This window comes from Bipolaris sorokiniana, assembly GCF_000338995.1.
Source record: "Bipolaris sorokiniana ND90Pr unplaced genomic scaffold COCSAscaffold_19, whole genome shotgun sequence".
NCBI classification, from domain to species: domain Eukaryota; kingdom Fungi; phylum Ascomycota; class Dothideomycetes; order Pleosporales; family Pleosporaceae; genus Bipolaris; species Bipolaris sorokiniana.
The window spans coordinates 455,701-476,953 of NW_006911913.1; the positions used below are offsets into that span (position 1 = coordinate 455,701).

Sequence of the window (21,253 nt, forward strand, 5' to 3'; positions counted from 1 at the left end):
TATACACAAATCCCTCTCATAAAAACTCTAGACCAACGCACGCGACACGACAGCTTGCTTTCCAGCGCGTAGTCGACATAGTGCCTGGCCCACAAACGGACATGGGGTTCTGAATTGCCCAAAACCCAGTCGTTTACACTTTCCCCCATGCCACGACCGCTCTGTTACCGCCGTGGTACCCACTTTTTGGACCCTTGCAAGCCAGGGAGAAAAAGACCCCAAATATAGCTGGCAGGGGCGCGATTGGACGACAGCGCTCTACAACAGCCATGCACAAGCGGGATGGGGGACGTGCGTTTTTTGCCTTTCTTTTTTGGTTCGCTCGACTACCGAGGCGCTGAAAGGCGAGGAAGAAGAGAAAAGAGATTGACGTGCTGCGTTCTAGGCTATATGGGGAGATGGCGCGAACACCTGACGGGGGAGGCGGGTTGAGCAGTGAATATCCTGGGAGCGGAGCGTGAAACTGGTGCTGGTCATGATGAGCAATGATTTCATGAGTAGTGTAGTCATCTGGCTACACGTGAACATGTTGCTTTTACGCTGATGCGATGCTGACCGCAAGCATGGCGCTGTTCTCCAAATACCCAAGGGCTTGCGCAATACATACAGCTGCACGTTACGCCTTACACGCAAGTCGATCCAACAATATACCCATCTCGCGAAGAAATCAAGTATCATTACACACAACACACCATACCAGTACCCCAGCATCTCAACACCGGTGGAAATTACTACACCCCAAAATAATCCCCTTCCATTGCGCAAACCTCCCAAGGGGGGGGGCAGCCAGCCCACCCACCCGCAGAGCCGCCCGTACTACACCATACATAGCCCTTCCTTTCCCACTTCCCACCTACCCGCCCTCTGTTTACCATGTCCCCCGCACCAAACCCCTTCCAGAAGGTCCAGATAAAATAGCTAGAACAAGGATAATAAATAGATACATAAAGTGTCCCTAATATAGCCCAGCAAGAAATGGACAGCTAATATGGCTCCACTGGGACTAGCCGCGAGGAGGAAGAAAGGCGTGCGGGTGGAGCCAATCATATGGGCGGGAGCGGGGCCGGGCGCGAAGGATAGGCGAAAGAACGGTGGGCGCGTGGAGAGCGAGCGAGGTGGCGGGCAGACCGGCCGGGTAGCGGATGGGCGAGTTTGCATGGCGTTCGGGTAACTACCCGTATTCTCGGTGTGGAGAGCGGGATGCTTGAGTCAGAATGGTCTGATTACGTGGATTTTTGTTGTTGTTTTCTTTTTCGAGAAAGATTGATGGGTGGAGTTCAATTGAGTATGTGTGTGATTCGTTTTGTGTAGTAGTAACTAGACAGAAATCAAGGTGTACTGCATGTGTTCTAACTTTACACATCAAAGGCTCTTGGGCGCATCGCTGTGCCGGTATCCAGATACCAGAAGAATTGCTTGGAGGTTTGGATGGATGACACGAATTCAACTTTGTTTCCTGTCATTTCTGCTACTCTGAAGCGTGTGTACAAGGAATATCTGCGTCTCTTGGAAGGTAGGTTTGCGACTGGGCAGGTGTAGAAAAAACTATTCGTCGAGTGTTTAGCGCTTCCAAGTATTCGAGTACACAGCCGCCGGATAGAGCAGGTGCCGGTGCATTGTCATACCAAGGAACCTGTTTGTACAAGGCAAAGTCTAGAATCCTGTAGCCTTGGACTTTCGACATGTTTAGATTGCCAATTGCTAGGCATGTGGGTCTAGTCCTGTGAGAGGTGCGTGTGACATGGTGTTTTCGAATATCCTCAGTATGGCAACCACATGTCGAAAAAAATGGAAAAAAGGGCGTGGCACAGCGTACACAGCTTGGTTGAGCAAAATAAAAAAAGGGCAAAAAAGAACACGTATCAGACCCCGGTTCAAAGTACACATTGTACCAGGCGCGTACGTATACGGCGGAAACGTGTAACTCTACATCCTGACAAGAAGGAGAAAAGTCCCTTGTGGAAACGACCCTAATAGTACATGTCCAAACAACAAACACCATCCTGTGTCCCCATGACCTCACAAATTGCATCATGAATGGCCTTCATCCTCATTATGCCAAACATGCGTGTCTTCAGCCCCTGGAAGAGGCCCTCCCGGTCCGGCAGCAGCAACAGGCGCTGCTCCAGCCCCTGCCTCGTAACTAAAGAGAAAATAGAAAACCATGAAATGAAGCGCTAGCAGGTATCCCGCAAACATGTTTCGACTCGTACGCGTCTGTAGCACAAACTTTGTGACGCGTAAAATCATGCGTTCAAAGAGGTGCATGCGCTTCATTGCTCGAGCGCTTTCGCGACCCCGGAAGGCCGCAAAAGGGCTGATATTGGACTCGTATGCTGACCGGTATTTTGTATCGACGGCCGAGGCGCCTCCATCGCCCATGTTAATGGCTGAGGGGTTCGGGTTTGCAGCAAAGCTCGAGGCACTGGATGCAGGGCCCCTGTTGACCGCATTGTAACTGCTGACATACCTGGTCTTTTCGTAAAGATCCAGATTGTCCTTTTGCAAGGCTCCGACTTCGCTTCGGAGAGAGGATATGGTCTGGTAGGACTTCTGGAGCTCGGCTTCGAGTTCGGAGTTACGCTTCTTGAAGCGATCGCGCTGTGCGGTGACCATGGGGAGGATGCCTGAGCCTCCTCCCATTTCACCACCTCCACCTCCTGCACGAAGAGAAGCAAGAGTTGGGGCTTGTGATGAATTGTCGAACCCTGAGATGATTGAAGATGTAGGTGATGAGCGACCTTTTCGACCACCAAAGGATGATTGTGGGAATCGCGAGACATATGTACCCGCAACTGACATGCCTGAAGGATCAAAGGCATTTGTGGCCTCTTGCTGGACTTTTTCAAGATCAGCCTCCAGGGTCTCGTTGAGCTGTCGTGACTTTTCCAAGTCCATGTTTGTATTTGACAGCTCCTCTTGAAGCGCCTCTAGCCTGATCTGCAGATCTTGATGTGACACGCGCATGACTGTAAGCTCGTTGCTGAGTTTCTTGTTACGAGCAAGCAGGAGCTGTTCCAGTGTCTCTCCCTTGCCTTTGCCAGATGCACCGTTTTGTGAGAGTGCAATCTCAGTAGCCTCGTCGTCATCGTCGCCAGTTGCGAACTCGATTGACTAGCGCAGGTTAGCATGCATCCTTGGTTGTATACTCTGAGAAGTCATACCTTCAAGACCTCGAGTTCCTGCTTGACGTTCTCGTAGTCACTCCATCTTTGGACCTTTTCGCGAAGCGCTTCTTTCTCGCTCTTTAAAGACTTGATCTCCCGTTCCAAGCTCCGCATTTCCGTTTCCAGGCGCGTCCTGTCGGAATCCTTTTCGAAACGCGCATTTTCCAGCTTTCGCAGGAGTGACGAGTTTTCAGATCGCAGGCGTAGGAAGGCAGGGTCGTCTTCAATTGCGACTTGTTGAGCCGGTGCCGATGCAGACTGAGCCAACTCCAGACGTAGATGTTCGTTCCGGGCCGTAATCTCGGCCAACCGGTGGCTTGTTCGCTCAAGCTCCGAGCTGACAATCTCGAGCTCCGCAGCTGTGGCACCTCGACTTCCTTCTTCGGCGGCCTCTCCCTGACCAAGTCGCTGTGAGACCTCATAGCTGGCCTTGAGCTCCTTCAGCAGCCGATCCTGGTTCTCAACCTTCTCTTCCAGGGCCTTCTCCTTAGACTCCCAGTTGTCCTGCTTCTCGCTCAAGACAGCCGACCATGATGCCTCAACCTCCTTGATCTTGCTGTCGCGGCTATCTTCAAGAGCCTTGCGTGCGGTACGCTCCTCTTCCAGCTTCTTCTCCGACTCATCGAGCTGTGTTGTAAGCCTGGCTACGGTTTTCTGCAAGCGCTCATTTTCAGACGTGAGTTTCGGCACGAGCTCCTCGGATGTTACGAGGGAGTCGACGGAGGCTTCGAGCAGAGGATATGGGTCGGGAGCCTCGGAAAGCGGCGAGTAGACTTGGAAGAAGGCGGCTTGTACGGTCTTGGACTGGTTGGATATAAGATCAATGAAGTTTTGGTAAGCTGTCAAGTTGGCTTAGCATAAGCAAGTCAATCCCAGTGCGCTGCTACGTGCTTACACTTGAGGAGGCCTTTGATGTCGTTGAGTTTGCTCGCGTCGTCTAGTTTCCTAAAGTCTTTTGTCTTCTGCGCGAGGTCTTTTCTTTGCGTAAGAGTGTCTCGCTGGTGCGCAACGAGGTCCGAGGCTACGATATCAAGTTGTGGGATGAGCGAGGTGAGGTCGATGTCTGGCGCATTGTCAGCCTATATGTACAGATTGGTTCTGCAGTGAGCAGTCCATACTTCTCCATGCACCGATGGCCTTTTGGAACTTGTTGCCTTCTTCGGGAACATGTCCGGGTTCTTGCGATTGCTCGCTGGTGGCTGGTGGAGCCACGACGGTGTCCTCCATGTCAATGCCACCCTCCATGGTAGCGCTGCGGTCGTCGGTGCCAGCTGTGGAAGACGTATGGATATTTGCGTGCAGCACTGGATCTTGTGGACGACGCGTTGAAGGTGACTAGGTGGACGTGGTGGGTTACGTATGCATGCCAGGTGCCCATGAAACTGCGGAGGGTGCGGCGTTAGGCGGCCCTAATTGGTGGGCTGGGCTACTATGGAGCATAGGAAGCGCGATGCATGGTACATAGCTTGCCAGGCTCCCGACTACACATCCACCCACAATGACATCCCAGGCATAGCCGGTCATGGCGCATGTGATGCTTCAACACCATGGCAGAAGCATCTTCCCAGTCGCAGCTGTCCGGGCGGCGTCCCCCGCAACACGGCCCCTACATCCTCCGCAAGCTCGTCGCCAACCTGCCACTGGCCGCTGATGGCGCCTCCGACAATGTCCGCATCACCTGCGTAGAGGTGTCGGGTATGTATTTCCCATTATCCCCAGCCGTCCTGGGGCTTGCTGACCTGTGAAGATGGCAATCTCTACGTCGGTACTTCGGCCGCCGAGATCCTTCACTTTGTTCTGCTGCCACCCGAGTCCGACGACCCTGCTGAAGAACCCACGGCCATCATCGCCTCAAGATTGGAGCCTCCGCACAACGATCCCAATGGACCCGGTGTACAGCAGATCTTGCTCCTTCCCAGCATCAACAAAGCCTGCGTGCTTTGCAACAATACCTTATCGCTATACTCGCTCCCTGAATTGAGCCCAGACTCAACCTTCAAGCCCATCGGATGCCTCTGGGTCGGAGGTGTGGACCTCAACCAAGATCTAGATGCACCGTCTGAAGATGGCGTCGTGGTGGTCATTGGATTGAAGAAGCGACTGCGACTGGTGCAGATATCCGAGAACTCACCCCCAAAAGCCATCAAAGCAATCGAGTATGGAGGCTGCTTGGTATCAGTACGCCGCGATACCTTTTCGTGTGCCGCCGATGCCCACTCCTATGCGCTTCTTGATGTGGTGCACCAACAGAAGATTGGCCTCTTTCCCATCTCATCTTTGGATCCAGATGTTGGTGACGTAGGTGGGGCCGCCGAACATCTGGCTACCGTGCCGAATGCGCCATCTAGAAGTATCTCTTCAGCTAGTCCACAGCCGCGTCTGGAAGAGCAACATAGTCATGTAAGAAGTACAAGTTTGAGCGTTCTAGGCTTGAGCGGTCACACCTCCCGCACCGCAAGCCCGCGTCCTGCAGCACAACGATATGGCTTTGATGTACCAGAGTCGTTGTCTCGTGATATGTCGCCAGCCCCAGCACGGTCATCCTTAGAGGGAACAGACAGAGCATCTAGTCAATCTCGGGTCGGCGCAACTTCGCCCAACAAACCTCTGCCTGCACCTCCTTCGGAAGATAACCAGCCTCAAGAGGAGCCTTCACTACCTGAACCGCCTCGTTTCATCCCGCTGAAACCTCATGTCGCATCACCAAATCCAAATGAGTTCCTGCTTACAGTGGGTACTACGCCCACTGATCAGGGTGTTGGTATGTTTGTAAATCTTGATGGTGACATGTGTCGCGGAAGCATTCAGTTCAGCAGTTATCCCGACGCCATTGCGGTAGACGGGTCCGGGGTAGACATGTCCGGATCTATGGGCACAAACATGAACGCTGAGGAGGGCTACGTGTTAGCTGTTGTGCATAGAGAACATGAGGGTACCCTGACCTATGGCGTGGAGATTCAACGGTGGGATGTGGACCCAAGTGATGGGGAAGTTGATAAACACTGGCTCAACTTCAGTCCGCTGGGTCTCACAGTGGATGACAACGGCTCCTATATCTCAGCTCCAGTCGGTATGCGTACTGTGGTTCGGCCTTATGACTTGGTCATCCCAGAAGTAGGCGCAAAACTGACCGTGCAGCCACTGCGGCTTGAATACTCTGAGACTGCTTCAGGAAAATCTGCAGAAAAGCCAAAAGCTCAAACAAAAGCAGATCGGGATTTCGTTGAGCGCCTCTCAAAGTTGCAGTCGCAAACTGTTGTTTGGGCTGGAGATCAGATTTGGTGGACCGTACGCAATCCACTGGTGACTCGTCTAGATGCTCGAATTGAGGAGGCTCAATATGCCACTCAAGGAGATAGGACGCGTATACAGCCGAATCGAGCATTACTGGAGAAACTACTTGGTGATATACGGGGGCAGGAGCCACGCAACGAGTCAGAGTATCTCAGTCTCATTTACATCCGCCAAAAAGCCTCACTCATGCTCTTTATGGACGTGGTTCTCCGCACCAAGACGAACATCATCATATTCGAGAATGAGAAGCGCATCACCGAGCAAGCACTGATTGAGGGTGAGATAGATCCCCGGGTTGTCCTGAGTCTCATGCCCATTCTCAGTAAGGAGGTAGTCCAAGGATCCGATGGCATACAGATATATGGCGGAATCACGACCATGGTAGAGCAGTTTCTGCGTCAAATTGACTTTTCCGCCATGTCGACTAACGCCAATGGGCCGTTTGGGGACAACTTGCTACATTTCGTCAAGCGCTATCTTCAATTTTGGAAGAGGCGGAAAGGAATGGCAAGCGTAACAAATGACCCTCATGTGTTCAAGACTATTGATGCAGCACTGCTTCACATCCTTCTGCTCTTGGACCAGGGAACTTCAAAGGGGACATCAAGCCCAGGCAGCCACCGAGCAGAGCTTTACGAACTTGTCGATAGAGAAGTCGAATGCTTTGACAGAGCTGTCGAATTACTCGAACAATTCAAGCGTCTCTACGTACTTAGTCGGTTATACCAAGGTAATTGCAAAGCTTCTGTCAAGTCATCCAAGGTGCTTGCAACCTGGAGGCGGATCATTGAAGGCGAAGAAGACAGGGGCGGCGAGCTTGTAGATGGCGAGCTCAAAGTGCGAGAATACTTAAGCAAGATTCGCGACCAAACCCTAGTCGAAGAGTACGGCGCATGGCTCGCAAATCGAAACCCTAAGCTCGGCGTCCAAGTCTTTGCTGATGACCAGAGCAGGGTCAGATTTGATCCTGCACGAGCTGTTAATTTACTAAGAGAGAAGGCGCCGGGTGCCGTCAAAGAGTACCTGGAGTACCTTGTGTTCGGAAGCAGGAAGGTTTGTTTAGAAGGTCGATCCTTGTCGGTATTTTCACTAACATCGTTTGCAGCATCCACAATACGTGAACGAACTGATTGCCTTCTATCTTGATACGGTCATCAGCGAGCTCGAGAAGAATCCCGAGTCGCGTGCTACGTTGTCCGAAGGCTACGAGACATACCGCATACTCGAGCCACCCAAACCTACGTACTACTTGTTCATAAGTGACAATGCTAGTGATGTCGAGTGGTGCCGTGCCAGGCTCCGCCTGCTTCAATTGCTTGGCGAGACATCGTCTTACGACGTCAATGCAGTGCTGTCGCGTCTACAGCCCTATGAGCAAGAGCTTGTCTCTGAGATGATCATTTTGAATGGCCGACAGGAAAGACACGAAGAAGCTTTGAAACTACTCACACACGGCCTCGGCGACTATGATACCGCCATAAACTACTGTCTCTACGGCTATGCATCCATCCATCGCCCTGTAACAACTGGTGGCCCCCCAGTTTCGCTCAATCAGATTCCCACTCGTGCAGAGCAATCCCGTTTGTTCGGAGTCCTCTTGCAAGAGTTCTTGAATATTGAAGATCTCTCTCAGCGTGTCGAACGTACGAGTGAACTTCTTGAGCGTTTCGGCGGCTGGCTTGATGTAGCTGATGTTTTGGCGATTGTGCCAGACGAATGGTCCGTGAATGCGTTCTCTGGGTTCTTAATTCATGCTCTTCGTAAGTTGGTTAGAGACAAAGCAGAGAGCGATATTTTGCGGGCGCTCAGCGATGCTCAAAATAGCCAGATGAGCAGTGAACTGGTGGAAAAGCGAGATGAGCTGGGTGCGACATTCGAGAGAGTTGCCTAGGCCTGGAACGTATGGATTGGGATATATTTAGCGAATCTTAATATAAGGAATACTCTGTAAATAAGCCCTTAAATTGATCTGTATTGGAAATTGGTAAACATCTTGGACCAACTATGAAGATGGTTCATGCCTGACCCGCGATGGTCTTGGCATTTGCGTACCCGAAGGCACAAACAACACTCAAGTCTAGACACCAACGCTTCAAACGCCACAGCTAGGTCTGCGCAACCTTGCTTTAATCCGATATTACATTGTCTATTGCACGAGCAGCCATAACACAAAAATGCAGCGCCGTATGGTGAGGGGCATAATTTTCACATTGTGTTCGGCAGTCCGGCGCTAATCGGGTGGCAGCTCACCAAAGACGACGAGGCCACAGCGCAGAGCGAGGATCTCGAGGTACGACGTGAGGATCAAGAGAAGATCAACAGATTCAGTTCTCTGCACCAAAAGGAAGAGATTCTTGAGGAAGAGCTGCGAGCGAAGATTGTACGCCCTAATTGCTTTCTCTAAAACTCACCTCAGACTAACCAGTGAGCACAGAAGGAGAAGGAGGATCTTGAGGAAATCTCGGGTGAACTAGAGCTCGTAGATGAAGAAGAGAAAGTACCGTAAGTTGTTCCATGTAAACTATGTTTATTTTCATTGTTATTCAGAACGAGTTGAATGGTAGACTAATCCACAAAAACAGATACAAAGTAGGCGACTGCTTCATCTCATTACCCCAGCCTCAGGTTCTCGAGCTCCTCAGCTCATCAACCGAGGCCATCGAAGGCGAAGTCGACGCCCTCAAGACGAAGCTCGAGGGGATCCAAGAAGAAATGGGAGAGTTAAAGAAGGCCCTATACGGCCGTTTCGGCCGCAGCATCAACCTAGAGACGTAAAGAAATTCTAGTAGTCCACGAAGCATCTAGACGTTTCTTTGGTCTTTCCTCCTAAGTATGATTCATGGCTGCAGCAAATCAATACAATAAAAAAGAAGAAGAAGAAAATGTATTTTTTAGATACACCCCAATTCCGAAGTTCATTATTACCCCGACTCCGACCTCGGAATTCGCACCGTTACACTATCGGACTAGCAACGCGCACCTCGTGCAGACCGAAGAACACATGCACAGATACGTACGTGACTCAAACTCTTGGCACACACACACACATAATGTAGTATGAGCTGGCCCTTTCTCTCTCTCTCCACCCATGGAACCCGGCCCAGAGCACGTACTAAGGTAATTCTGCCCGGCCTCATACGCCCTATGGAATACAAGCCTTGCCTCTCCTCCCACTATGTAATGGGCTTAACGGGGATAATAGCAACGCTGTTGAGCCGGTTTGTTGCTCAACGGCGCCTGCCCCACACCCCTTGGGATATGGGCTGGGCGCCATGATGGATCCCCGCTTCCCTAATCCAATCTAGAGTCGAGATTATGCAGTCATTTATAAATCATAGCGCATGTATCTGCACCCATTGACGATCGTTGCTTGCACTTGGGGAGAAGCGGGCGGGTCTAATGCCGAAGTAGCGGTGGTGCTTTGCATGGCCCATCGGGTCTGGGTATTGGAATGTTCCCTTTGTTTTTTTTTTCACTTTACATTTACTCTTGGCTATATGGCTTTTCAAACTACTTCTTTGATATTTCGCTCTCATCATCTTCTTTTTTTTTTGACGAGTGACTTGCCAGGTGTGAGTAACGAGTAGACTACGTCATCTAGACCAATCATCATTTTATTTTTAATTGTTGGTTAGAGTAGAGGGAAGGAGACGGGAATAGTTAAGAGGATGGAGTCTGGGGCTGATCTTGAAAAAAGTTATTCCCGGGAGCAACAGGGTGTAGGGCCTACGCATGAGGCTATCACGTCGCCGGTTGCGTTGGTAAGAAGTTTTACGTCGAAGAGTCAGAGGAGTGTAAGCAGACAGCGGTGTATGTGTTTTCTTTCGCCCTTTCTTCTTGATTTCACTCTTCTTTTCTTGGGAGGAGAAATTTGGGGTTGGTGGGAGAACGATGTACTGACGGATATCCTTAGCCGGCGTAGACACCACACGTGCAGCACGCTTGAAAGAACTCGAAAAAGACGTTGATGAATCTGATATCGAGCACGAAGATGTGATTGAGAGAATTGAGTCACAAGTATCGAGTTCGCACAATGGGACGAGTGCACCGTCTGAGACATCGAGTGCGCATGGTCAACTGCGGCGTGTCTTGAGATTTGAAGACGGGGATCCTGAGAACCCAGATAACTGGGGTCGTGTGAGCAGAATAACGGTTTATACTTGTTGTCCTGGTACTGATAACATTTGTAGTGGAAGAAAATTTATGCCGTCTTCGTTGCAATCATCAGTGGTAGGCATTCACCTTCCTCACACCCAATTTTCGCTCCTCAAACTAAGCCCACCTAGTCATGAACAGCACCATGAACTCAAGTCTAGCAGCTGGAGCTACAGGTCCCATATCCCGCCATTTCAACGAGTACAACGAGTACATGCTCGTTCTCCCTACCTCCATGTACCTAGTTGGGTACGCATTCGGTCCTATGCTATGGGGCCCACTGTCTGAGAGCTACGGCCGCAAAGGCACAATGGTGATATCGTTTGTCATTTTGACAATCTTTTCAGTTGCTTCGGCGCTTTCGCCCAACTTTGGCGCTCTGGTCGTGTTCAGGTTCCTCGTTGGTGTAGGCGGAAGCTGTGCGATTAGCGTTGTTGGTGGTATCTGTGCGGATATTTATCATGACCCAAAACAACGCGGTAGAAGTATGGCGATATTTATGGTGTGTTATTTCTCTGTTATGTATTATCGGGTTTGGTTTCTGATCTTGTGAATTAGGCTGCGACGACATTTGGTCCTATATTAGGACCTCCGATATCAGGTTTCGTTTCCGCGGTCAACTGGAGTTGGGCTTTTTGGGTTGGAGCCATCTTCGCAGGCGCGACATGGCCTATTTTCTACTTCTTCGATGAGACGTATGGCCCGACGATTCTGAAGCGTCGTGCTCAACGGTTACGCAAGGAGACGGGTGATGAGAGTATCGTTGCACCACTGGAGCTGGAGAAAACGGACTTGAATCACCTTGTTACGGTCATCTTGACGAGGCCAATACGAATGATTGTCTTTGAGCCACTCGTTCTTTTTACTTGTTTGTACTTGAGCTACGCATGTAAGTTCGCATCGTCATTTTCTTTCACCTATAGACATCCACGGCTGATGCTGACGAAAAATCCAGATTCCATATTCTACATTTTCATGCAATCCTACCCCGTAATCTTCACAGGAACATATGGTTTCAGCGCTGGAGAAATGGGTCTAGCATTCTTACCTATTGGCGTCGGAGCCACCATATCCGCAGGCATCTACCTTGCCTGGGACTGGTACCTTGCACGCGCCCAGCGTCTACAGCGCCCCTGGTCGCAACGTGAGGAGATGCGTCGACTCCCCCTTGCATGCATCGCAGGCCCCTTTTTCGTCATCAGTGCTTTCTGGCTAGGCTGGACAGCGCGAAAGGATATTCATTGGATTGTGCCAGTGCTTGCTGGAGTGCTATTTGGCATGGGCTATTTGTGTCTTTTCATGGCTCTACTCAACTACCTTGTCGACGCTTACGAAATCTTTGCCGCCTCAGCCATGGCTGCTGCTTCGCTGTCTCGATCATCATTTGGGGCAATATTGCCGTTTGCCACGAAGCCGATGTATAGGGCTATGGGTGTAGCGTGGGCGACATCCCTGTTGGGGTTTTTCTCACTAGCCCTGTGCGTGGTGCCATTTGTGTTTGTCAAGTGGGGAGAAAAGATGAGGGATAAGAGTAAATTTTGTCAGTACCTAAGACAGAAGAAGAGAGAGGAGGAAGAGGAGAGGGAAAGGGAGCGAAGGACAAAGGGGGGAGCGGTAGAGGCTGAGGTGGATGAGGTTAAAGGGAAAGAATATGTATGAGTTGTTCGCATCAGTTATTCGAACTTATCAATTTGCAACTGCTATCAAGCTTTTTGGATTTAAAAGTGCTAAGTTTTTGGCCGAATCAATCAAGGTCTCAAAAGTGAATGAAGTGGATTCATTTATGTCAAAGTAAAGTGCAGGAAAGTCAAGTGCGCGAAGAACAGCCAGCACTTGTACTAGCAGCTCTATAGTAGTAGCAACTGCATAGCATACTATAATTTAGAAACAGCCACCACGGAATAGCCATTACCACATCAGGACAATGGTGGGGGCTGGTATACCATGCGGGGTAGCCTTACACTGCAAGCTGAACAACATCACCTATGCACATTCAATGGTCCTTCATCTTACCTTTATCCCTCCTCATCACCAGCCTCGACGCATGCAAGATGCACCGACGATTTGAGCACCAACCAGACAAAGGTGGCGCAATGGGCAGCGCAAAATCTCTCTTACCATTACCCTTTGCACAACCAGCAGCTGCCAAACAACCACCAAATGATTCACCGGCCCTCTCAAACATCACATCTTCAAGCAAGGACCCGTACAAGGCAGCTAAGGAAGCACTGGACCGCGATGGCTTCGTCGTCCTCTCCGCATCTCTCTTCCCATCCTTCGACCTAGACGCCCTTCGCGCCGCGGCCTCACGCATGACCACGGCAGCACGAGAAGGAAAATGGCCCTACATCCGTACCCTACCCAAGCAATTCCCGCCCTGGCCCCAAGATCCCTCAGACGGTATATGGGGCGTGCAGCACCTCCTCCACCCCTCCAACCCAGATCATCTTGTCTTCGCCAAATCCTATTTCGACGGCGAACTCCTGAAATACGTTGCCGCGCTGATCGGATGCGGCGAAGACGATTTAACCATGGAACTGTACAATATGCTTGTACGGCCAGACAAAGAGTTTAGTCTAAGGTGGCACAGAGACGACATTGCTGCGACGGCCACGGCGGAAGAGGAACTGGAGCGATTACAGAAACCAGGTCATCACGCTCAGTGGAATCTAGCCTTGTACGATGACAACAGTCTAGTGCTCGTTCCTGGGTCGCATAAACGCGCACGTACAGATGTTGAGCGCAATGCGGATCCCTATGAAGCAAATATGCCCGATCAAATCACCGTGAAGTTAAAGGCGGGTGAAGTGGCGTTCTACAATAACAATATTCTTCACCGCGGCGTGTATGATTGCGCCAAGGAGAGAATGACGTTGCATGGTAGCATTGGGACTCCACTGGCGGGCAGCCAGCGAGCGAGGAATGTGCTGCAACATGGTGTGGGGGAATGGGCCAAGGAGTATGACTTTGAGGGATTCGAACCGGAGATGGCGGAGCGAGCGAAGAAGATGCGAGAGAGACTAGTGGAAATGGGAGAAAAGAGTGGGGATGTTGGCTTCTTCTCAAAGGATGAATAATTCTGGGAATACCTCCGAGTGGTTCCTTGTTGTTTGAGTCTCTCCTAACCTTCCTGTCAATCTCTCTTCATCTCAATAGCTGTAATACCTTTGAATTGATTTCTATTCCTCATCCATGCTCACGGTACCCACCAACGGTCTGATAATGGGGCCGACAGCACGTGCAAATAGTGTCCATACAAGATTATCTGCTGTATCCGAGACGTAGTCACGCCACACATATTCAATGTTGGACCAAAAATCATCACCCCTAGCAGACACACACATCATGATGGAATGATAGTCACGGAAGGTTTGGGCCATTTCAGTTTGGGTGCTTCGGATATCTTTTTCATTCAGTACGTAACCGGCACATCCCATGGACTACAGGTGCTGTACCTGAGCCCGTTCCTCTCATTTCATGTCCCGCTATGAAGCCTGCATCCCAATATAGTGACCCGTTCATTTCATGAAGACGCCGATCGGAAATGGAAAGAGGAATGCCGTTGAAAAACTGAAAGAGGTGTCCCGAGTCTCGCGTTTGGATTCATTGACTTGTCCGTAAACGCGAATTTACTCGGCGTCGCCAATCGCTCGGGCTAGGCCGTGTTAGTTTGTTTCCAACGGTTTACCCCCCCAAGGTCCAATTCATGTGGAGCCGAAGGGGGTAATATCACAAGGACTGAATGGCGGACATACTGTAGATGCTGAGCTTGGAATGACCGACAACCTTCTTGATCTGACCGTTGGCCTCGAGGTCGGCAAGCGCCTTTCGTGCGAGCGAGCCGTTGATCTTCAGACGATCGACAAGGGTGGCAACGGTGATGAGGCGGTAGGACTGGACATCCTTCTGGAGCTTGTCGTTGGTGGTCTTGTCGAGAACGACGGCGTGCTGGGCCTTGTCCTTGACTGCGGGTTTGTTAGTGGCGTTTCTTCATTATGGAGCCCGGAATGTGCGCGAGGGTCGTGGGAAGGAATGGAATGCTCAAAAGATGATTCCGCATGTGGTAGGATATTCTCGGTGTGCGTGTAGAGGTGATGGATGGTGTATATTGCGGTATCACATACCCTTGCCCTTAGACCACTTCTTCTTTTGCTTCTTGCCTCCAGTTGCTGCAGGTGCCTTGGAAATAGTCAGCGTCCATTCTTTCCCTCATTCCTTCAACATATTATTCGGCGACAGGACATACCATTTTGTCGGATGTGTGTGGTTGCTGAGGAGAGACCGACAAGCTGAGCCGACACCAATTTCGTATCCGGTGCGCGATCTTGGCGCGCTAAGTCAGCGGTCAAGCGAGCGATGTGGTCACGTGATATGATCCGCCTGCCCATTCATCTTCCTTGGTCGGCACCATTTGCAGCGGTCTTGCACCAGCTTACTATCCATGCATAGATTTGATAATATCCCTTGTATCAGTTTCCACAACCAAGGATGCAGCCAGCACGTGCGTTCTATGTCGTCACTTGCACTTGCTACAAACATATATTTAGCAACACTTGCGCTATCCGTTCCTGGCTTCACTCCTTTCTCCCCCTTGAATCCCTTGGCACGGCTGTCGAGCACCACATTGTCGTATTCCAAAAGCAGTGATCAGGCGACTGTTTTAAGGTTGCGGACATGCTGCCACATGCGATGCTTTCGGTAAATCAAAAGACTAGCGCCTATATCGCCTGCCGTTGCACTCACCCCCACGTGTGGTTGTATTGACGTTCTTGAACGGGAAGGTGTGGTTCGCGTGATCAAAAGTATTTTTTGCGGGGCGGTATTGACAGGTGTGGGGTTATCAGAGTGTTGTTGGCAGATGAAGTGAGTGCCAGGTATGTGTGTAAACTGCCCAGGCTTGTGCAAGGTATCGGAGATTGACCTTGACGGCTAATTGCCGTGACTTGGACGCGTACAGGTCTGACCGTTAATGCGCTGCGACAGATGTCGAATGAGTTTACGAGCTCTCAAGTGTCTAGGGACGTGGTCGAGAAGACGGAGCATCCGTTAGTGCTCCAATCTCAAGATGTGGCGAATGAATGATCAATATTGGAGCGAGACCGCTGCCAGCCCATGCAATTATCCCAACAAAAGACTCTCTATACAGTAAACACAGAGCAGAGGAACATGGAGTGTCGCCTTCCAATTACTGCAATTATACAGCTATTCGGCATAAGCCAACTACCAAGGACCCTTGCGCCCCCAAGTACTTCCTACCTCTCCTTACACAGTTTTCTCCACGATATATGCAGCGCAGAGACTACCCAACAATGATTGTAACTGAGACAAGGAGACTAATAAGAGAATGACAAGCTTGACGGTAAAAGAAAAAGGACGTCAACATACGACTGAGACCCACAGAAAGAGATGAAGGCAAGGGAAGGTAATTCCAGTTAAAACTTTCTCCTCCCATCTTTTGTGATTTTTTTTCCCTTGCCAACAGGCTTGCAGAAACCTCCCCCATGCAAGCAGGGCGGTCTCCCTCTACGTGATTGCAAATGCTCGCTAAGATGGAAGAACAAGTCCGAGGTAACCAGAACAGGGAACAGGGCTGACAAGTGGTGAATGCTGGTGGCTCAAACCCACAAGTGCAACGATGAGAGGAATTCGCCAAGACGCCATGTCCAAATGGTGGATGCATAATCATTAAAAGAAATGGGTGTGAGGTTTCGAGAGCTCGTGAACTTCCATCTCCTGTAGGGAGGGTTAGCAAATTTTTCTGAGAGCATCGTAGAGACAGTGCGTACCATTTTGAAGGTGTTAAGTTCTTCCTTTATTTGTTGCGCAAGCATCGGCGTAAGCCTATTACACGTGGCAATGTCACCTCTGCGGTCGTAGTCCTGCGGTGACCAGGCGTCGTGAAACTGAATGCGGGGGCTGAAGCTGATATTGCGCATACCACCATGAGGTGTGGTTGGAAGACTTCTGGTGCTACCGTTGTGAATACGAGGTGGCTTCGCAAAGTAGTCGTCGGTGCGGGATTGTCCAACTTCTGTTCTTGGAGTGGCAGGAGAACTGGACCTCGACGAACCCACGTTAGGAACACTGTCTTCAGGTCTTATTACTGGAGAATTCGACCCGGAACTGGTACCAGTGCCTGATTCATCATTAGCAGTTGCGTGTGCAAAAGACGTAAGAGTACCTACGTTTCAAAATACCCTTTTTCATGGAAGAAAGAACCTCGGCACGATCGCGATCAGACCCAACAATGCTCTTCCTCGAAATAGAATCACTACCTGAGACCGAAGGGTCAACAATCTCTGCGGTCTGTCCAGCATCGATCGAGTTGCGTTCAAGTCGTGGGTAGCCAGTGCCTCCCCGAGTCTGTGTCTGCGGGTGGGCGTTGACGTTAACCTTGTGTCTCTCAGCCTCAACAGTGACGAGAGACACTTGACCAACACTAGGCCTGATGGGGCCATCAGCAGCAGGAACACCAATAACTGATTTGGGTCGGAAGAGACCCTTGATCGATTTGGTACCCTTTTTCATTCCATGGCCCATTTTGCGAAGCATAACCGACGCAGAAGATGCAGCAGACTGTATAGACAGGTTGTCCGTGGAGCCGATGCCACCCTGGCCAGAGTAAATGCCAGCCCCAATACCTGCAGCCTCTTGCTTTGCGATAATGGCTGCTTGCTCAGCGTCTTCGTCATTCTGATACTGGCCCTTCCTCAACCTTGCGCGTTCGACCGAGATGCTATTCTCAGCAGAAGCACGTCGGAGTTCAGCGGCACTGCCAAAGGAGAATGCCCTACGCAGACGAGACTTCATACCCTTCTCCTTGTCGTTGACAGCATTGAGCTGCTGCATCGCGGCACTGGACGTCGCCTCTGGCTTGGCTTGGCCCGGAGACTCCGACGGAGAGATGGGATGTGAAAGAGGGGAGGGAGCTTGACGTCTGTTCGGCTCAGTTGCTTTGCCGGAGTTGCCTCCTGCTACGGAGGCGTAGCTACGTTGTGCATTCGCAGCAGGCCGAGACTGTAATTTATATTAGCATAATCGTGTGTGGTGTGTTGGCTAGACTCACCTGTGATCTTGACGAATTGTTGGACGACGCACTACCTGCGCTGCCCTGTCGTTCATGACTCTGGCTTGAGGCAGGACGACTTCCGGCGCGGCCAGAACTGGATGGTCTAGTAACGTTTTGGTTCAACACTGGGGGTTGACCTGTGGATGGGCTGGTCTGCGATGATGCTTTGCTCGGGGTGATATTCTCCCCTTCTAGTCCGTTGAAACTGCGCCTTCTGTATCGTTTAGCCTGGTCCGTACCGCCTGTGCGAACAGTATCATCAGCGCTGTTGGCTCGGTTGTGTGCGGGTTTCGATGGCTGTGGCGAGCTGGCTGCATCAGAGGTGCCGTTTGGCGTTGATTGCGAAGGTGCCGCCTGAGAGCTTCCCTCTGGTGCAGAGCGCTGTGTTGGGGTAGTGGAGCCAGTGGGTACGCTATTTGACGAATCTGACCTTCCGGCGCCACGTCGATACCGCCCTGGCGACGGCTTCACTGGCGATTCGCCAATAGAAAACGAAAGATCAAGATTGGTGGAGGAGAGAGTGAGTGATGGCGCAATGCTGTCGATAGGCTTCTTGGCATCGCTGTCGTCTTTGGCGGCTACAGCCGTTCCGGCCGAGGAACGATTGGAAGACCCAGATGTGGATACAGTGGAGTCGGATGAAGAAGATGGGTGGGAGGGATGACCCAGACGGGCCTGGCTGGCGGGAGCCGGGAGTTGCTGCAGGCCTTGAGGGGAAGGTGCCGAGACGGACCTGTTCTCCTGGCGCAGTTGCGGCGTGCTGCTAAAAGCATACGGAGCTATGGGTGCGGCGGCTGTTCTGTATCCTGTAGGTGCAGAATTCGCGCTGTGTTCCTTGCGTGGCATCTGCGACGGGCGCGGCTGTTGCTGGGCGGAGTGGGTGGGCGTGTTTTTGTAGGCATCGGACGACGAGTATGGCATTGTATGAGGTCCTGTCGTCTGGATGACTGACGTGAGTACCTGAGCCATCGGTGGCCTGTGGGGGATACGGCTGTCAGGAGCTCGATGGGGATCAGCTATAGGCTCGTCGACTGCGATAGTAGCAGTAGCGGCAGCGACCGAAATGAGCAAGTGAAAACCTGTCAAGCATCACAACGTTAGCATGATAGTTCGATGGATGCGAACGGGCGGTGAGTGGTAGGTGGTGGAGCGATGTGGACTGAGAACAGAATCGCGGAACAGAGGCCGGGCGAGCAGGAGCGGGAAAGTAGCGGGTTCAAGGGATGAGGGCATTGGTGATGCAGCCATCAGGCTGTGGGTCGACAGTAGTGACGGGCTTCGAGGGGACTGTGTACCTGGGAGTGAAAGGAAAGCAGCGCAAAGGTATTAAAACAGTAAATAGAAAGAGAAGGTCGTCGAGCGCTTGGAAGGCTGTCGTGAATCGACGGAGATGGCAGCGTGTACCAAGCCTCCCGAGCAGTCCCTCAAGCCTGCATTGGTCGGTATACGAGAGTGGGCCGTCTGCTGCTGGAAACGACGAGCGATTCAAGAAGCAAGCAGAAAAGGAAAATAATAGAGGGAATGTAGGGTTGGCGGTCGCGGTGAAGAGTTGAGGTTGTCAGGCAAAGGGGCCGCACTAGTTGGGGAGCACGCACGGGCGCGCTGCTAGGAGACTCTCAATTAGCTTCTCACGCCAGAAGACAACGGGGCACGTTGCCTCTGCTCTTCACGGTGCCACGGTCACGGCCAGGTCACGGGGTTTCTGTGCACACACTCTCGCACGGAGCTCAGGATTCAATGCAAGCAAAATGGCTTTTGCATTCTTGCCCTCTTTGCGGTCGCGCTCGGGGTCGAGGCCTGGGCTGGACTGGCTTGTCCTGCCTGAGGCCACAGCCGCCTGCTTACGTAGCCTCTTCACTATTGTTTACATAGGCGCGCATGGCATTTATCCTGCAATCGAGCCGATCGCCCGTTGTGCTTGATCCGCTTCGGAGACGTTGGAAAAAAGAAGCATAGAGTTTCCGGCACCTTCGCCAGCTTCACTCCTAACCCTAGTCCTTGCCCCCCGGCCCACGGTGCTCGGGCGCTGCCGATGCAGCAAAACAAACGGAGCGACTGGTGACGCCTCCAAGTCCACCGCTGGTGCTGGTGCTGCTGTCGCTACTGCTAGTACTGCGACTGCGACTACGACTGCTCCCTCTCCGACCTTTTTTTTTTTTTGCACCCTGGCGCTTCGGAAGCTTGTTGCTGCATGGCAACGGCACACTGCAGAAGTCCATGTCTCAACGCCACCGCTGCAGTCGATATGCCGAAGCACCGAGAGGCAGCACAAAAGAGGATGGGAGCGATGGCGCGGTAAACGCTTTCGAGCCCATGTTCCAGGGTCTGCGGGACACATCATGCCTTAAGAGACGAAGCGTGCGAGGACGGGTTGGAATTTGTGCCGTCCCAAACAAAGAGGGTGTGTGTGGGTGCGGGTGGGGTGTGGCATTGCCCGTCGCATGTGAGCGAATAGGCGTGTAGTTGGACGCGTTGAGGCCATGCCGCATACGACGCGATCTGGTAAACAGAGTGGGAATCGCCATCTGAGAGGGGAACGACAGGGCCAATCCTCAATCCGCACAGCTCGGCCGGCGCGACCCACAGCAAGGCATCTGCGGCTGAGGGTTTGCATTGCAGGGCACGACAGGACAGGACGGGATGAACAACGAATGGCGGTGGAATTCTTCGAGTCGCTGGTGCAGTGAGTGCGATAAGAGGCCGTTGTCGCCATGGGCATGGGCATGGGTATGGGTATGGGTATGGGTATGGATGCAGATGTGCATGGCTCACCGACTCGCCTGTACCCCGCTCCAGCAGAGGCGATGGCCTTTTGCGGGCTCACGACAGGCCGTGTTGGGCATGTCCCTACAGGGTCCGCGGCACAACATCGGCCCACACACGACCCAGCATGTCCTCTATACATACTTAGACGCTACAGTACTCGACTGTGTACTTAGACACCACGCCTAGTACTCTTCCTCCTCCTGCAGGTGCGCTGCCCGCAAACCAATGCCTACGCCGCGACACACAGCATGCAGATGCCCGCCAAGGCGTGTGGGGAAGCCGGTGAGATGAGACGTGTTTGATTTGCATATGCCGCGCATGCCATCATTTCCTGCGATATGAGTGCGCAATCAGTGCGAAACCGACGGTGCTTGTTGCTTGCTTGCTGACTGGCAATCCCCCTCATCTGCCCGCATGGCCTCTTGCCGTACCCCAGAGTAGAGTCCCGTACCGCAACCGCAGCCAGAGAGGCGGAGGCAGAGGCAGACTGTTGTCGATGTTGCACCATAGTCTTTGGCGCGCCCCACCACCCACAGCACCTAGCATGACGCGATCGTCTTCAAGCTGCCATTTCTATTTTCAGCATCCAGGCCAATCACCGCCGTCGTTTCTGTACTTATGCCCGCGACAATGCCTACACTCACTCATTGGTAGAGTATATGTACACACATACGTACTACGTATACTCGCGACAACCATACATGCCTACCACACTAACCACATCCTGCTCCTGAACAACTATGCGAACCGAGTCTCACGCCGCCAGCCACGTCCGCTAGTCTCGCCGGCACGCTTCAATCGA

General features: G+C 51.9%; 8 protein-coding genes across 8 annotated transcripts; 4 read left to right on the forward strand and 4 right to left on the reverse strand.

Annotated features, from left to right (window-relative positions):
- Positions 1 to 1,867: 1,867 nt before the first annotated feature.
- Positions 1,868 to 4,517, reverse strand: COCSADRAFT_129308 (uncharacterized protein). The gene is made up of 4 exons (XM_007707552.1): positions 4,286 to 4,517; positions 4,063 to 4,230; positions 3,165 to 4,006; positions 1,868 to 3,114 (listed from the first exon to the last, which is right to left on the reverse strand). The coding sequence occupies exons 1-4, from the start codon at positions 4,410 to 4,412 to the stop codon at positions 2,032 to 2,034; spliced, it is 2,220 nt and encodes a 739-aa protein (XP_007705742.1). The 5' UTR covers positions 4,413 to 4,517; the 3' UTR covers positions 1,868 to 2,031.
- Positions 4,518 to 4,643: 126 nt separating this feature from the next.
- Positions 4,644 to 8,447, forward strand: COCSADRAFT_129313 (uncharacterized protein). The gene is made up of 3 exons (XM_007707553.1): positions 4,644 to 4,862; positions 4,915 to 7,514; positions 7,567 to 8,447. Exons 1-3 carry the CDS (start codon positions 4,715 to 4,717, stop codon positions 8,350 to 8,352), a joined length of 3,534 nt encoding a protein of 1,177 aa, XP_007705743.1. The 5' UTR covers positions 4,644 to 4,714; the 3' UTR covers positions 8,353 to 8,447.
- A 93-nt stretch (positions 8,448 to 8,540) lies between these two features.
- COCSADRAFT_41790 (uncharacterized protein) lies at positions 8,541 to 9,414 on the forward strand. Its single transcript, XM_007707395.1, has 4 exons — positions 8,541 to 8,650; positions 8,707 to 8,841; positions 8,896 to 8,963; positions 9,044 to 9,414. Exons 1-4 carry the CDS (start codon positions 8,636 to 8,638, stop codon positions 9,234 to 9,236), a joined length of 411 nt encoding a protein of 136 aa, XP_007705585.1. The 5' UTR covers positions 8,541 to 8,635; the 3' UTR covers positions 9,237 to 9,414.
- A 427-nt stretch (positions 9,415 to 9,841) lies between these two features.
- On the forward strand, positions 9,842 to 12,367 carry COCSADRAFT_41792 (uncharacterized protein). The gene is made up of 6 exons (XM_007707396.1): positions 9,842 to 10,271; positions 10,375 to 10,598; positions 10,652 to 10,691; positions 10,748 to 11,118; positions 11,175 to 11,505; positions 11,572 to 12,367. The coding sequence occupies exons 1-6, from the start codon at positions 10,130 to 10,132 to the stop codon at positions 12,273 to 12,275; spliced, it is 1,812 nt and encodes a 603-aa protein (XP_007705586.1). The 5' UTR covers positions 9,842 to 10,129; the 3' UTR covers positions 12,276 to 12,367.
- Positions 12,368 to 12,607: 240 nt separating this feature from the next.
- On the forward strand, positions 12,608 to 13,901 carry COCSADRAFT_41793 (uncharacterized protein). Its single transcript, XM_007707397.1, has one exon. The coding sequence runs from the start codon at positions 12,668 to 12,670 to the stop codon at positions 13,691 to 13,693; it is 1,026 nt and encodes a 341-aa protein (XP_007705587.1). The 5' UTR covers positions 12,608 to 12,667; the 3' UTR covers positions 13,694 to 13,901.
- Positions 13,902 to 14,245: 344 nt separating this feature from the next.
- COCSADRAFT_103363 (uncharacterized protein) lies at positions 14,246 to 14,795 on the reverse strand (the record flags this gene model as incomplete). Its single annotated transcript, XM_007707554.1, has 3 exons — positions 14,246 to 14,271; positions 14,372 to 14,581; positions 14,741 to 14,795. Coding segments are annotated over 3 exons (291 nt in total), but the record flags the coding sequence as incomplete, so codon positions are not given.
- A 1,337-nt stretch (positions 14,796 to 16,132) lies between these two features.
- On the reverse strand, positions 16,133 to 18,989 carry COCSADRAFT_265282 (uncharacterized protein). Its single transcript, XM_007707555.1, has 5 exons — positions 18,981 to 18,989; positions 17,683 to 18,764; positions 16,802 to 17,633; positions 16,403 to 16,752; positions 16,133 to 16,349 (listed from the first exon to the last, which is right to left on the reverse strand). The coding sequence occupies exons 2-5, from the start codon at positions 18,652 to 18,654 to the stop codon at positions 16,302 to 16,304; spliced, it is 2,202 nt and encodes a 733-aa protein (XP_007705745.1). The 5' UTR covers positions 18,655 to 18,764; positions 18,981 to 18,989; the 3' UTR covers positions 16,133 to 16,301.
- Positions 18,990 to 19,845: 856 nt separating this feature from the next.
- COCSADRAFT_265295 (uncharacterized protein) lies at positions 19,846 to 20,696 on the reverse strand. The gene has a single exon (XM_007707556.1). The coding sequence runs from the start codon at positions 20,588 to 20,590 to the stop codon at positions 20,030 to 20,032; it is 561 nt and encodes a 186-aa protein (XP_007705746.1). The 5' UTR covers positions 20,591 to 20,696; the 3' UTR covers positions 19,846 to 20,029.
- Positions 20,697 to 21,253: the final 557 nt, after the last annotated feature.